General features: G+C 35.6%; 2 protein-coding genes across 2 annotated transcripts; both read left to right on the top strand.

Moving 5' to 3' along the window:
* Positions 1 to 3,112: 3,112 nt before the first annotated feature.
* LOC149419414 (histone H3.3A) lies at positions 3,113 to 4,917 on the top strand. The gene is made up of 3 exons (XM_089638276.1): positions 3,113 to 3,263; positions 3,509 to 3,802; positions 4,279 to 4,917. The coding sequence occupies exons 2-3, from the start codon at positions 3,521 to 3,523 to the stop codon at positions 4,405 to 4,407; spliced, it is 411 nt and encodes a 136-aa protein (XP_089494402.1). The 5' UTR covers positions 3,113 to 3,263; positions 3,509 to 3,520; the 3' UTR covers positions 4,408 to 4,917.
* A 3,359-nt stretch (positions 4,918 to 8,276) lies between these two features.
* Positions 8,277 to 14,533, top strand: LOC149419413 (diphthine methyltransferase-like). The gene is made up of 7 exons (XM_089637589.1): positions 8,277 to 8,460; positions 8,775 to 9,189; positions 10,367 to 10,382; positions 11,960 to 12,121; positions 12,259 to 12,738; positions 13,291 to 13,426; positions 14,191 to 14,533. The coding sequence occupies exons 2-7, from the start codon at positions 8,821 to 8,823 to the stop codon at positions 14,531 to 14,533; spliced, it is 1,506 nt and encodes a 501-aa protein (XP_089493715.1). The 5' UTR covers positions 8,277 to 8,460; positions 8,775 to 8,820.
* The last annotated feature ends 228 nt before the right edge of the window (positions 14,534 to 14,761 follow it).

The following is a 14,761-nucleotide window of genomic DNA, read 5'->3' as shown; positions in this document are numbered from 1 at the left end:
GCAGTTGGGACTCTACATCTATATACAACGAAATAACCTCAGCTTGGATAGAGCACAAAGTGAGGACCTCCGCATGATTATAAATTTTTAAATACTCTTTTCGGTTTGAACTACTTTTGCTTTGAATTTAAGTTTCACTTAGTGGTTTTTTAGATAATTTAATAAAGTACTTTTTATACAATATTTTGATGATAAAATTATTTTAATTGCCATTTTCAAAATTGGTACTGAGTTGTTAAGAATTCAGATTAAACACAATCAAATACCCTATAATATTAATAATACCTCCAACTTCAAACATTTCCCATACATTCTGATGGCAACATGCTACACACTAGTGGCATGAGTTGTGCGCCGTGGTTGTCCTTCGTACATTTTAGTGGATTTTATGTGAAATATCATATTCTTTATTTAAGTTACTAAATTATAGAAATCGAAAACAATAGATGACTGCATTCGACCTTACTGCTTGTTTGCTCACACAAAACAATATTAAAGCGGCTATTAAATCTGTCTTTGATGGTTTAGGGAAGAAAAAAAAAAACTTATTTAAACGGGAGAAATAAATTTCTTTTTGGTAGTTTTCTTACTGTATGTAATCATGAACATTTTATTTGCTAGGACAACAAACTCATTATATTTCACCAGCCGTTTTTTGGATTTCGAAAAAACGACATCCACTGTTTTTGTTGTTTGTAATTTTTATATCCGTAAACTGAACACAAAGAACCTACTTTTTGGGATATTTTTGTCAATATTCATCAAAATACAAATTAGAAAACGCAAAACACCGCCACCAAGTACTAAATAAATTTCATTTTCGGCTATTGAAAGGAAATGTCAGTCAATATGCTGCACTAGCGGCCAGAATTGTTGATATTGCCACTATTTCACCGGAGTTGGGTGTATTATTAATATTATACAGTATATGATTTAGAGGTGAGGCGTATTTATCGTACCCAGTAAAAGTACCGGGTATTTCAATGCGATATTTTGTACTTGTGACAGATCTCTAAAATACCTGGTTCCAAAATACTCATACGTTTATTTTTATAAGTTTCCGTAGCTATGGTTTTCGAAAAATTATTGTGGGGAATCACTTATTAGATTATTTTGCTTGTGCGGAATTTTTTTCAGTGAAGTTCCGTAACAACCCCCCCCCCCTCCACGGATTTCAAATATTCCGTGGGGGGTACCCATTTTAAAAATTGGAATTTTGGTTTTCAAAAATTCTCTAACAACCCCCCCCCCTCATGGATTTCAAATATGTCGTGGGGAGTATTCATTTTGAATTTTTTTGTGGGGAATAATGTTTTTCAGAAATTCTGTAACCCCCCCCCCATGGATTTCGAATAATAAAACGGGGAATCAAGCTCCCGTAGAATATTTGTGGGGAATATGTGGGCAGAATTTATGCGAGTTCATTAGAATTCTGAATCAATCCTCAGGTCGGTATTAAATACTTTTGAGTATTTTGTCACCGGTATTTTTTTGTACCTGTACTCATTGTACCCAGTATTCCCAGTAACGAAAAGTACTCATAGGACCCACCTCTAATATGATTACATTTAGAAAAGACAAAGGTCTATGCCAATTTTTAACCTCTAACTACTCCAATTTCACCACCAACTCTTTATCGCCAGACGAGCTGAAACTACCGAATCCGGTCCCCGCACACTGCTAGCCACATGATAATAGTGGAACATGTTTTCACGCGATATTAGTATGCAATAGATAATAATAATTAGTAGAATGACCGTTCCGATATTTCTCAGGGGTCTGCGCTAGTTAATACTAAATATTTACCAAATTAAAAGAATTAAATTTATTATATATAATTAAATATATAATAAAAATTATATTTACTATACTAACAGACCGAGCGATTAGTCATAATAGACCCGATATAGTTTTACATGACAAAATTAAAAAAATAACTTATATCATTGATGTTGCTATTCCAAATTCCTGTAATATTCAAAAATCTGTTAGTGAAAAAATAAGAAAATACACAGATTTAGGAAATGAAATAAAAAGAATTTGGCATTCTCAGACTATAAAAATATTACCATTCGTTATTTCGGCTACTGGCATTATACCTAGCTCTCTAATTAAAAATTTAGGCGTATTAGATCTATCAAAAAATTTATATATAAAGATGTAAAAGTCGGTCATTTTGAATACATGTAGGATAACAAAAGATTTTTTAAATATTTATGTTGAGGGATCAGTAGGATTTATAGGCCCTGTTAGAAGTTCTACCGAGCCGAACCCTCTGATATGAAAATATCTGGAGACGGTGAATTTTTTTTCCCATTTGATATCTGGTGATTTGACATGTTGTTGTTCTTGTATTGTTTTGTATTTATTTTACTTATATAATGCACTTACATAGTGTTGATTGACTAGCTGATCATTTGTGGAAAAGTGAGTGGAAGGGTTAAGTTTTTCCTTTGGGGAAGACTTAACCCGGACAACTAAATCGGAAGTTTAAAAAAATAATTAAATATATTAAATTTACCAAATTAAATATTTAGTATTAACTAAGCTAACTTCTAATTAAAATTAGAAATCGTGTTGACGATTTTGGTTTATGTTTATTTCCAAAAATTACCATCCATAATTTTTTATGAGAAATATTGAGAATTTTTAAGATTTAATTTATTAAGAATTTTTGTTAGTACCTAAGTATTTATGAATAATAAAATATTTTCCTGGTTTTTATTCGGGCATAAAGAATATGTAAGTACCTAGGACAGACCTAATAAACATACTTTGTATTTTTATGACAAAAAACTATTATTAGTAGAGAAAATCATAAAACAAGGGATCGGGAAACCTTTTGGAAAAACCGAGGTGGACTCTATATTGTAATGTTCCAGGTTATTGGATTTAAAGTGGGGATAATTTTCATTCATAGTAGAGATAATAAATAGACTTAATTTTGTTTTTCACTATATTTCGTAACTAACATAAACGTAATTAGCACTTTTGGCGGGATAGGTAAAAATTATTGTCTATTCATCGTTTTCCGGAAATCTCTATGGATTTATTTGACCTAAACCAATGAGAGAGTGTGGTTGTCCGACCAATCGCATGAGGTTTGTATGGGGGCCAATAGAAAGAGCGCTTATTTGTGACGAAACACCAATGAACTACATCGAAAGTAGCGTCCATATTCTTTATCCCCTCTATCCGTCGCCATCTTGAGCATACGATCATTGTGTCCGCGCTTCTCTCTATTTACTCGAGAATTTTTGAAGGTAAATATTAGATATTATTGTATCATATTCATCCAAATTGAAGCTCTAGTAATTGTTTCAAAATATGAATAAAAGATTTACCAAATTGTCGTCGGTTTGTGGCAATTTTTGAATGTTTGGGAAAGTTCCTACGATATCTCGTGCATTGTTTTTGTGATTTCGTCATTAAGTTGGAATGGGAAGGTGGAGTTTACCTTTAAGTGTTTCCTATCTGTCTAATCGTTAATCCGATATTGTTTTTACAGAACTGATCAACAATGGCCCGTACAAAGCAAACAGCCAGGAAGTCCACTGGCGGGAAAGCTCCCCGTAAACAGCTCGCCACCAAAGCAGCCAGGAAGTCTGCCCCCAGCACGGGAGGAGTGAAGAAGCCCCATCGTTACCGTCCCGGAACAGTCGCCCTTCGCGAGATCCGTCGTTACCAGAAGTCCACCGAGTTGCTGATCCGCAAACTGCCCTTCCAGCGTCTCGTGAGAGAAATCGCTCAGGATTTCAAGACTGATCTTCGTTTCCAGTCCGCTGCCATCGGCGCTCTTCAGGTAAATTAACGTACAATTATTTTTAAGTATTTCCATTTCTGTTGTGTATTTTGCTGGGCGGCAAATTAAAATTACGCTTATTCCTCTAAGCAGATAATTTGTATTTCCAGTATTTTTAATTGCCTACCCACATTCCAGAATGTTCTACAACTAGCGCCAGTACAAACTTGAGTAGGTACATACTTTTTCGAACATGATGTACCTACCAATAATATACCCAAACAGGCTGATATACACAAGTTGAATCTGTTACTCTATTCCTTGTTTTGGGAAGGAGGCAAGCCTCCATTGTTGCAAGTGTGCTAATGCGCCAAGAAAAACTAATGTTTTCGTAGAGAAAGTTGAAATCACAACAAAGAAAGTACATAACAAATCATGTGGTTGTGTTTACAAACTGTACATTGTTGATTTTCTGCATCTTTATTCCAATAAGTAATATTTGCGATAAAAGTTTAATGTTGTGTGTATTGTTGCAGGAAGCCAGCGAGGCCTACCTGGTGGGTCTGTTTGAAGACACCAACTTGTGCGCCATCCACGCCAAGCGTGTGACCATCATGCCCAAGGACATCCAGCTGGCCAGACGAATCCGCGGAGAGCGTGCTTAAGTTGCTCGCCGGATAGTTCATAATTTCCTAAATTATTCTTTACATGACTTCACAAATTTAACATGTAATTCCATTCGTCGTATCATCAAGAAAATATGTGTAGTAGTGCCGGACGAAATTCATAAAACGGAACTGAAATTCTTGTATGGATATTTTTTTAATATTATTTTATAAGTAACGATCTCCAGAGACCTCGCGGACACGGAAGGAGCGCCTGAGGGTGGCACAAGGAATGATACCGCGCAGGCAGAGATCGTACCACTTAGGTTAATCTAGCGTAATGGGCGGAACATTTCTTATATTTTGGTTTATATACTAACACTGTATGAATGGAGTAGATAATTGTTAGTCGTATATCAGTGCACACTGGCTTTGTTTCTTTTTTTAGTGTGATTGTGAAATATACTTTTGATGGAGTATTCGTTCCATGTGTTTTTTAAGTACTACAATATATTATGTCTTGATAACTTGATGTCAATAAAATAAAAATTAGACTTATTGTAAACGAAATCTCTTTTCATTACCTTTCCCAGCATCTGTCATGAAAAATCAGTCCCCAAACTCTAGAGCTATGCTGGTGTCAATTTGCCTCGAAGCTTGTGATGCAGCATCCATAGCTTTTGCTTCTAAAGAATTCGACAAACTGATTTAAAAGTTGTAGAGACTGCCTCTAGGCGCTTGAGGAGTCGTAGCTTTACACTTCATTTTGCAGGTTGTAGAATGAGTGAACAAATATCTAACTACGCCACTGATCGTAAGTATTGTAATGTGCAGTGTCAATAATAATTAAAATGTTATATTTTTGTCTTGACAAATTATTAGATAGTGAAACTAGTTTTTCATCCACAATGTAGTTCTTGCGTATGGCAGTGTGGAATGGAATTGAGTAAACTATTATACAGGATGTCCGTGGGTAAAGAGCGCTAACTTCATGAGGTGATTCTACATGGCAGTACAAGTAAAAGAGAAAAATAACGAAATCCCAACGTTTTTAAGTGGAAATAAGTTGAATTTTTTCTTTGGGAAAATAAATATTCTACCGTGAAAAAAAATGTATTAGAAAATAAACATGTATAGAATCACCTCCTTAAGTTAGAGTACTTTATCTCCGGACACCTGTATTTAAATTAGGTCCATGCACACTGGCTATGTGCGAAAGTGTGTTTCAGATCTGAAAATAAAGCTAAACTTATTTTATATAACTAGTGTGTTTTATGTTTCATGAATGTCTGTAAATAAATTAAGTACGAAAGGGACCCTTACGGTGCGTATAAACAGGCAAAATTTGAGCAAGCCGAATTACGAATTATGGGAAACGAACGATTGCTTCGTTCCTTTTCCATAATTCGTGGTTCAGTTCAAGCAAATTTTGTCCTGTTTTTACGCAGCCTTAGATGGTTTGGTTTGTTTGGAGTTTGGATGGAGACAGGCATGTCAAGTCATATGGTGATAATAGTGCCTGTACACGTTGGCCCACAATGCATTGGGTCAACATTGGCCGGTTAAAAACGATCAAGTCCTTTATGCGTTAAATCAAAAATGGCACATATTAAAGCAAGAGAATATTATATGACAATACACTAGGCTCTGCGCACTTACACTTCGGAGCGGCAGTACCACGCGCCACTCCAGGTCGGCGCGCAGACAGTGTAATCCACTGAGACTTTTCTGCGCGGCGGCCTGGAGCGGCGCGTGGTACCGCCGCTGCGAAGTGTACGTATGGCAGTCTAATCAAGCAATCGAAAGCGCACACAATCAAGAATATAAAATAAGTAGGTACTTCAGTTGGAATAAGCACCAGAGTATGTTTGAACGTAGGTGAAATTTTTGTGAGAGAGGCAGAGCTTTTGGAAAGAAGCAAATCAAAATAGTGAGATTTTTATGCATCTACTAACTAACCATCACGCCGTTTCTCCGCAGGGGTAGGCAGAGAGGATGGACCGCCAAAAAACTCGGTCTTGGCACACACTCCTTGCCTCATTCACATTCATACATTGTCTCTTTGACTCTTGACATGGCCCAATTCAAGTATCTGATTCACTCGATCGTGCCATGTCTTCCTCGGGCGTCCCCGACTTCTGCTACCACTCGCATTTGCATCATATATCCTCCTTACACTCCTTTCTTCGCTCATTCGCTTTATATGCCCAAACCATCTAAGCGTCCTTTTATTAATCTTACTCATTACGCTTATATCCGCCTTGCACTCTTTGCGGATCTCCACATTCCTCACACGATCATACATGGTTTTACCACACATACGCCTCAGGGATCTCATCTCAACAGCTTTCAATATACTTTTATCCTTTCTTTGCCAGTTCCATGCCTCACTTCCATAAATCAGGATATGTACCAGCACTCCATTGTGGACAGCTAGCTTCGCTCTTCGGACATTTTTTTGTTAGCGCCAACTGCGTTCAGTCTTCCATTAATGGAGTTACCTGCATTTGCACTTCTTTCAATATCTCTGTCAGCCTTCCCATCTTTCGTAAACTACTTCCTAAATACACAAACTCGTCCACCAGCTCAAGTATTCCTCATTCACAACTATATTGCCCACTGTTTTCGTACTCTCTCTTGCAAACACCATGACTTGCTAATATACATCATTAACTCATTCTTCATAATTAATTAATGATTGGATTATTTGTATAGCGCCGTTTTCGTGAGAAAATCACCTCAAGGGCATGCATACATACTTCGTTCATCCTACGCACGAGAGACTAGATTTTCCATCCTGTTAGCAATCAGCACCGCAACATCAGCATACAATTGTAAATACATAGTCAATTCCAGGCTTTAGGGTATCTAACATAACATTCGATTTTTAGATGTACCACTGTGTGCCCACGAGACATCCAGGCGGTTCAAACAACGCGAAACAAGCATTCTCAACTAGCAAATAAATAATTAATTAAACCGTCAAAATGGAAAACAAAATTTATGAAATATTTGGGACTATTGATAATATTTTCGGACGTTTTCATTAGTGTGCAACTATTACTTGATACTTATTTACACTTGTTCGTCCCGCCTGGATGAAGCGTAGAAGATAATACTGACGATTGACATTGGTGCGAATGGTGCGAATTGATCGTCTCGTGCATTTACACTGCGTTCATATCGACCTCCAACAGCTAATGACGTTGATAATCTAGTCATCATGTTTTTTATTGGTATTTTCAGGAATATAATATTTTTATCTTGTTAGAGTAATAACTTAAACTAATACAAATTTATGAACTGTGACAACTTGCATTGGGTGAAATTTTAATTGAAATACATATTTGAGATTTTTTATTTTGGTACCACGTTAAAATATTGTCCCAGAGATTGATGTTTTTTTACCTAGAATGATAGATTTAGTATTGTTGTTCAAAAATTTGAAATCAACGAGTTAAAACAGATATTGTACTTTTGTCCTTCAATATACAATTGTACATACATTTTTCAACTATGTATCTCGTGATGTTGAAGTTGATAAATAAATATCTACGAATCGAAATTAATTGGATATTATTGAACTTCAAGAAAGACAGGACAGGACACAATCACCGACAGCCAAAATGAGTAATTTTATATTATATAATAACAATGAAATAGATTGTTAAAAAATTATAAGATTTCATATTTTCGTAAGTAAGAACAAAATACTTTTTAATTTACGTACTTTCCACCATGGCAACTATTTTTGCGACCTATTTTCATAGTAATCTGGAAACAAGAAAGATACACAAAATTGATCTATAATCTCTCTTCGTTAGAGCATATTTTCATATGAACTAATAAATTGACATCAAATATTTTCTGTTCAGACCATAGATCATAGAATAGATATTGTGGAATATTGTTTGCCTTTTGCTCGTTTTACTGTGGTGTGTGATTTTTTGTCGTGCGCTGCATATTCGCGTGATTTTCTTGAATGAAAATAGTTTTTTTTTCAGCTTCTTGTATACGAAAACAATTCCCACTAACCTACAGAATTATACAAGGCAATAAATAAATCCTCTGCAGTATATATTTTCTCAAACTGGATGGGTGATAGTCTTACAGGTATTATAAATATTGATGGTATTATCTTGTTTTCAATTGGTTTTTAATAGTTTATAAAATGACACGCTTATATTCCTTGTATATCCGAATCGGTAATCAGTGTGAACCTCGGTATTGTGTAATTATTCCAGGCAACTTATCGCTTCTAATTTGTTACACCGGTAACTAAATTATGCAAACATAATAATTGTGATCAGCTGTGAATTGTCACTGCATGAATCTAAATCCCGTAAGCGCGTTGATGTTTGTCTAGTAAGTGTTCATCATCTGGAATGTTGGTTGATTGGTATCGTTCTTTTTTCATGAAACACCAGAAGTGAAGCGGGATTCTTGGCAAAGTGAACATTGCACGCCGTATAGATGGATGCCATGGATATTCAGGCTGTGGAATCCAAACTGAGCGATGTCACCGTTACGGCGATTCCGATGACGGTACAGAAGACGGCGAATTACAATAATAACAATCCCGCCCCGAATTCGACTGCCCTGACTGCGATAACCACCAACTCCAATAGTAGCATCAACTGCAGCACCATCAACCTGGTCTCCTCGAAGGATAAGGACAATGGAGTATCTAAATACGCCCAGCTGCTGGCCGTCATCGAAGAAATGGGAAAGGACGTGCGCCCCAGCTACTCAGGCAGCCGGAGCTCGGCCGAAAGACTTAAGCGGGGGATTGTCAATGCTAGGATACTCGTTAGGGAATGTCTGATGGAAACAGAGAGATCAGCTCGACAATAGTGTCAAAGCCACACTTCATCCAGTATTTTGTTAATGGGACTAAGTAAGTCTGCAAGATGTTGTGTTAATTCTTTTGATTATTATTGTGACTGGGAAACGTTACTGCGATTTGTAATGGTTTCTTGGAACTGACATTGTATACTTGAGTGTTATAATATTATAGAGTATTTAATTGTCCCTAATTCCCCGCGAGAGGACCATTCGCACCGATGCTTGTCTAGCCTACCTCATTGTTGATTGGCGTGTGTCTGATGTTTGTGTTCCTGTCCATGTGGAATTGTTTGATTCTCTCCCAGTAATACTATTTATATAAAAAGGATACCCCATTTTCATGTTGTTGAATAAAAAATAAAGATTTTAATGGATTAGTGAAGCATAACTCTCCACGTGTATACGAGATATATTATATCCTTAACCGATTGCACATTTTTATAGTTCTATTAATAGTGTTGGGTCGCTGGAGTTTCACTATGAGTGTTTAAAGTAAAATGTTTACGCGATGTATGTCCGTGTAAAATTTAAAGGCAATTCTAATATTTTCTGAATTGTAATTTTTTGAGCTTTCTAAGTGCAAATAAGTGTTTGTAAAATTTTACATATTTTGAATGATGTTTCTAAATTCCTAACAATTTTGACATTGTACAACTTTACCTCATGTATACCTTTTGACATAAGATTAAATATTTGCTCCAAATTATATAAATAATAAAACTTAACCTATAAATAAGAAACACAGTACAAAAGTATCTTAGGGTTTGCATTACCTCAGGTGAGATGATGGTCTGTGTTACCCCAGGTGAGATGATGGTCTGCATTACCTCAGGTGAGATGATGGTCTGCATTACCTCAGGTGAGATAGTCTGATGGGTATACCACTACTTTTAGAGAAATACTAAAATCAACAGATTTAAAAAATTTATTTTGACCAAGCTAAAGATTACCACTTTAAAAAAAAAAAACGCCCCAACAAAGTATAAAGTCAGATAAAGCGGATTGAATTTCCAATGCATTTAAATACTAATATAATAATTAGAATATTACCAAATGAATGTTAAATATTTACGAAAGTTTTAAAACTAAAGATCCAGAAGAATTATTGATGATTAGTGCATTTGTACCTAACTTTCAATTGCAAAGTGTTTTTGCATTTATATTGGTTAAGCAGGAATTAGATGTTATGAGTAAGTTATTTTGATAAAGTTTTAAAGTAATAATTTAATTTTCGTCTTTTTAATGCTATTATTATTGCATTTTTGATGATGTTTTATGTTTAATCCCAAACTCACCAAATGCAATCTTTCCAATAATTTATAATACCTGGTTTACCCGGTCGTTGAGCTTCCTTCTGTCACCAATGTTTTGGACAGTCCAATGTTTAAAACACAATTTTTTATTGGCATTGTAAAGTTTAAGCTGTCATTCCTTAGAGCAAATTTAATTCTTGTCCAAAACAAATTAAAAACCTGTAATATAGTTGTTGTGAAATAATTCTTAGGTTTATCATATCTAATTTGAGGTATTTTTTGTTTTTATCACTTATTAGTTATATAAATTTTGCTTAGATACACTACATTTTCAATATCACACCTCATTTTTTGTATACATCAGATCTTTTAGTTTTGTCAGTATATTTCTCCATAATATATCTGTATTCAGCTTTCTTTGATTCCTGTAATAAATATGATCACAAGTGGGTATAGCCATGTTGTTTGTCCCTGTAAACACACGATCAAGCCAAACCAATATGTTACCATGTATACTATTATTAAGATTTATAAACAGATATCAGAATATATTTACTTGAGAGTGCTTTTGTCCTCCAATCTGTCCATTCTGAAAGTACAAATATGAATAATTAATTATTGTTGTCAGTAACGTTAACCAAAAAGGTATAATATTGTACCGAGTGAAAATGTCTCAATCTGATATTACAATTTTCCTCAGAAACTAATAGGGTTAATACTTTTACGCATTATTTGCCGAAGGAATACCAAACTAATAATGTTGATGTAATTGTTACTTAGTGGATCTATTTTACAGTGTATTTTTTTAAACATATTAAAGAAATTATCCAATAGAATACTGTTTTTTTTATCTATCTCTTTTTCAACCTCAATAGACAACAAAAGAATTAAAATGATTTGCCAACTGCCAAGCCTGGGTGTAGCCAAAAGTGTTAATTAAGTTTGATGAACTTTACAACCGTCGTAAGAAATATTGGTAAATAAAACTATTAAACCAAACAACTCTTTATTTAACCCAGTGAGGCCAACATTACTGAATTAGAATATGAAATATTGTAAAATAATGTATCAACAATAAAAAAAAAAAAACTTATCCAATTGCTTTGAGGAAGAAACCCTTCTTGGCTGGGACAAAAGTTGAATTAGTTTCTGTCGTTTTTTCCTAGTGAAGGAAGGTTTCATTCGAAACAGGTTTGATGCATTATAGGAATTGATTTTTGAGGTATTATGCCTTGTTGCCTCCTTCTTTAGCCAACGTTTCTCACATCTGCCCTGATGATGGACACTGTAATGCTGTCCAAATATTGGCTAAAGAAGGAGGTAACGCAACACGACTTAATACCCCAAAAATTAATCACTAATAATTTTGGCCATGAAAATCTCAAATCATATCAGGTTTAATGCATTTTATTGTGATTAAAGTAGGGTATTTGTTTAATTTAAATGATTTTTCTTTGTAATGCATCTTGAGTTGAGGCATTAATAAATTATTGATTCTTATTTTATGTATACAGCAATGGAATCTGAAACCAGTATTGTGAAGACCTTGATGACTTGGAAAACCGTTTACAGTGCCGATTCTGTTGAATGGTGTCCAGTAAAACCATTCTTTAATGTCTTTGTCTGTGGTACATACCAACTTCAAAAGGAGGAAGAGGACACTAATTCACAACAAGGCAAGACAGCTCTCCTTCAATTTTAATTTGAAAGTAATACAAAACATTTTTATTAACATTTTAAGTTTTATTTTATATGCAGAATTCACTTAAACAATTTGTTATTTGGTAATAAGTTAACATATTTTACTCCATAGATGTTGCTGAAAAATCATCCGCATCGCAAGTAAAAGTAGGGCGAATTTATCTCTTTTACGTGGACAGTAAAACAACATCGCTAGATCCCATACAAACCATTGAGACATCAGCAGTGTTAGATCAAAAATGGTGCCAACATTCCATAAATAGGTCAGCATACTTGGGAGTCGTCAACGCTGCCGGATTCTTACAAATATACCAATTGTTATATGAAGGAGACCTTTATAAACTGAAGCTTGTAACTGAATTTGATATTAGCGAGGGGGAATCAAAAGTTTTGGCTTTGTCATTAGACTGGTCGACTGGAAAGGAGAAATCTGAGGAACCTCGTATTGTGGTGAGCGATTCCGCCGGGAATATCACCGTTTGCGTGCTGCAAAATGGGGACTCCGTTGTGAAACATAGTTCTTGGAATGCGCACAGTTTTGAGGCGTGGATATGTGCTTTTGATTATTGGGATCCATCGGTGATTTATACAGGTAACATTCATTTTATTGCAGATGAAGAAGGAATTGGGAAGTGGGAAGAGACCCTAATAATAATAATATTTGGATGATTTGTATAGTGCGGTTTTTGTGCAAAATCACCTCAAGGGGCCTCCACACAGCATTCTCAAAGATGGTATAGGCCCTGAGGGAAATTATTTCCCTCATGGCATCCTGTACGGAATTGATATAAAAAAGAACCTGGCTAGTCAGATTTATTCTAAAGTCGTTTTTAGACAATATCTACCGCTGTGGATCAATATGAAAATTACATATTTATTTTTATAATAGTTATAAAACATTTGGGAACTATTCGGCCACGCTTAATACGATTTTTTTACGAAATACGAAATGACACTGTGTGCTGAAAATAGTCATTATTGGTTCATAACACCAGCAAGAGATGATGCAAGAGTTTTTATGCTTCTGAAAAACAGATATTTTGCTTTATAGATTATTCCTATCCAACCAAAACTTCTTAACAATTATTGTTTCCACCAGCAAATTAAAGTTCTTTAAGTCCTACCATGGAGTTATTTATTACAGGGGGTGATGATAGTTGCCTGAGGGTGTATGACCTGAGGTGTGGCGGGGAGACTAAACTTGTCAACAGAAGGCATGAGGCCGGGGTCACCAGTTTACACTCCAACTCTTCTCAGGAACACCTGCTGGCTTCTGGCAGGTAAAACATCTTTATTTTATAACAGCAACTAGTTGAACTGCTTTAAATATTCTAGTGAAGAGTCTTCGAAACCTCTTACTGCTGAGTAAGAACTCGGATTCAAACCCAAGCATCTCATGCCTCGGGCATTCAAGTCCCGATGACAATCCTCTCCACCGCCTACCTATATCCATCCTTCACCCCCCTTCATGCGCGGGCTTAATTAAAAAAATCTTTTGTATACCTACATGATAATAAAAAATGCATACGATATGTAATATATTATGGTATTCATTTTATCATATATTCATATACATACATTTGTATGAATGTGTCTGTATATATTTATATATTGTGTTTACAACATAAGGGAATAAAAAAAAACAAGCAATGAATTTTACATGAAAAATATTATTAATGCCGTTCATCTTATCCAAGGCAGCCCGTGCATCAGGTAAAAAAAATCCATCAGATGACATTGCTACAGTTTGAAAGATAAAGGGTTATGTTCTCCCTGTAACTTGATAAAAAACTAATAGGTAATGAATAGTGTATCAATACCGGCAGAACAATATATCAATATTGGCAATATGCAAAAGAACAGTTTGACCCAGGCCTACAAGTGAATTTAGGACCAAAAATCCTTATTGAAGAGTTTCAATAAACTTATTTTTTGTGTTGCTCTGTTTCTAAGAATGTCGGCGACCATCTTTCCAAAACTTCTCCCTCTCATCTCAGTTTCAAGTACCATATGATTACTATGTATTACTGATTTCTATTTGCAGCTATGATGAAAAACTACGACTTTGGGATACCAGGAGATTCAAAAGTCCCATAGCAGAGGAGGCCCTTGGCGGGGGAATTTGGAGAACGAAGTGGGACCCCATAGAACATGAGGTCCTGCTTGTGGCCTGCATGTATGGGGGCTTCAGGGTGGTGGACAGCCAACACTTCTCTGCAGCCCTGGTGGTGGCAGAATACAATGAGCATGCTTCCATAGCTTACGGAGCCGACTGGTGTCAGGATGTCTCTTGGTTTGACAAGAAGCCTGAAACCTCTTTCTCTAGAACCATAGCAACTTGTTCCTTTTATGACTGCAAACTTAATGTGGCGGAAATAAAGTATTGATTACAAAATATGTATTTATCTTCTTTCTTTGTGTGGTTGGAGAATTAATGGTGGCTAAATAAAGATGCTGCCTTGTCTTGCAGTATTGATGAGCTTACTTGCAGCGACAAAGAATATACAAACAGGTGTAGTATTTACTGGGTGTGGGTTTTTTTTTTGAAGGGTTGGAGACGGTTTACACGTAGTTCCCGTGAGCACTTAGGCCATAGGCCCATTGTGCTATCTCCC

This window comes from Hesperophylax consimilis, chromosome 12, assembly GCF_061612785.1.
Source record: "Hesperophylax consimilis isolate HC1 chromosome 12, BYU_Hcon_1.0, whole genome shotgun sequence".
In the NCBI taxonomy this organism is placed as follows: domain Eukaryota; kingdom Metazoa; phylum Arthropoda; class Insecta; order Trichoptera; family Limnephilidae; genus Hesperophylax; species Hesperophylax consimilis.
Note: the sequence above shows the minus strand (reverse complement) of the source record. Positions and strands in the feature narration are given on the sequence as shown.

Excerpts from the sequence above, each read along its gene's own strand:
- LOC149419414 (XM_089638276.1), top strand. The coding sequence starts at position 3,521 with ATGGCCCGTACAAAGCAAACAGCCAGGAAGTCCACTGGCGGGAAAGCT. Across the intron at positions 3,803-4,278 it reads CTGCCATCGGCGCTCTTCAG|GAAGCCAGCGAGGCCTACCT; the intron begins GTAAATTAACGT and ends GTATTGTTGCAG.
- LOC149419413 (XM_089637589.1), top strand. The coding sequence starts at position 8,821 with ATGGATGCCATGGATATTCAGGCTGTGGAATCCAAACTGAGCGATGTC. Across the intron at positions 12,122-12,258 it reads GGACACTAATTCACAACAAG|ATGTTGCTGAAAAATCATCC; the intron begins GCAAGACAGCTC and ends TTTACTCCATAG. Across the intron at positions 13,427-14,190 it reads CACCTGCTGGCTTCTGGCAG|CTATGATGAAAAACTACGAC; the intron begins GTAAAACATCTT and ends TTCTATTTGCAG.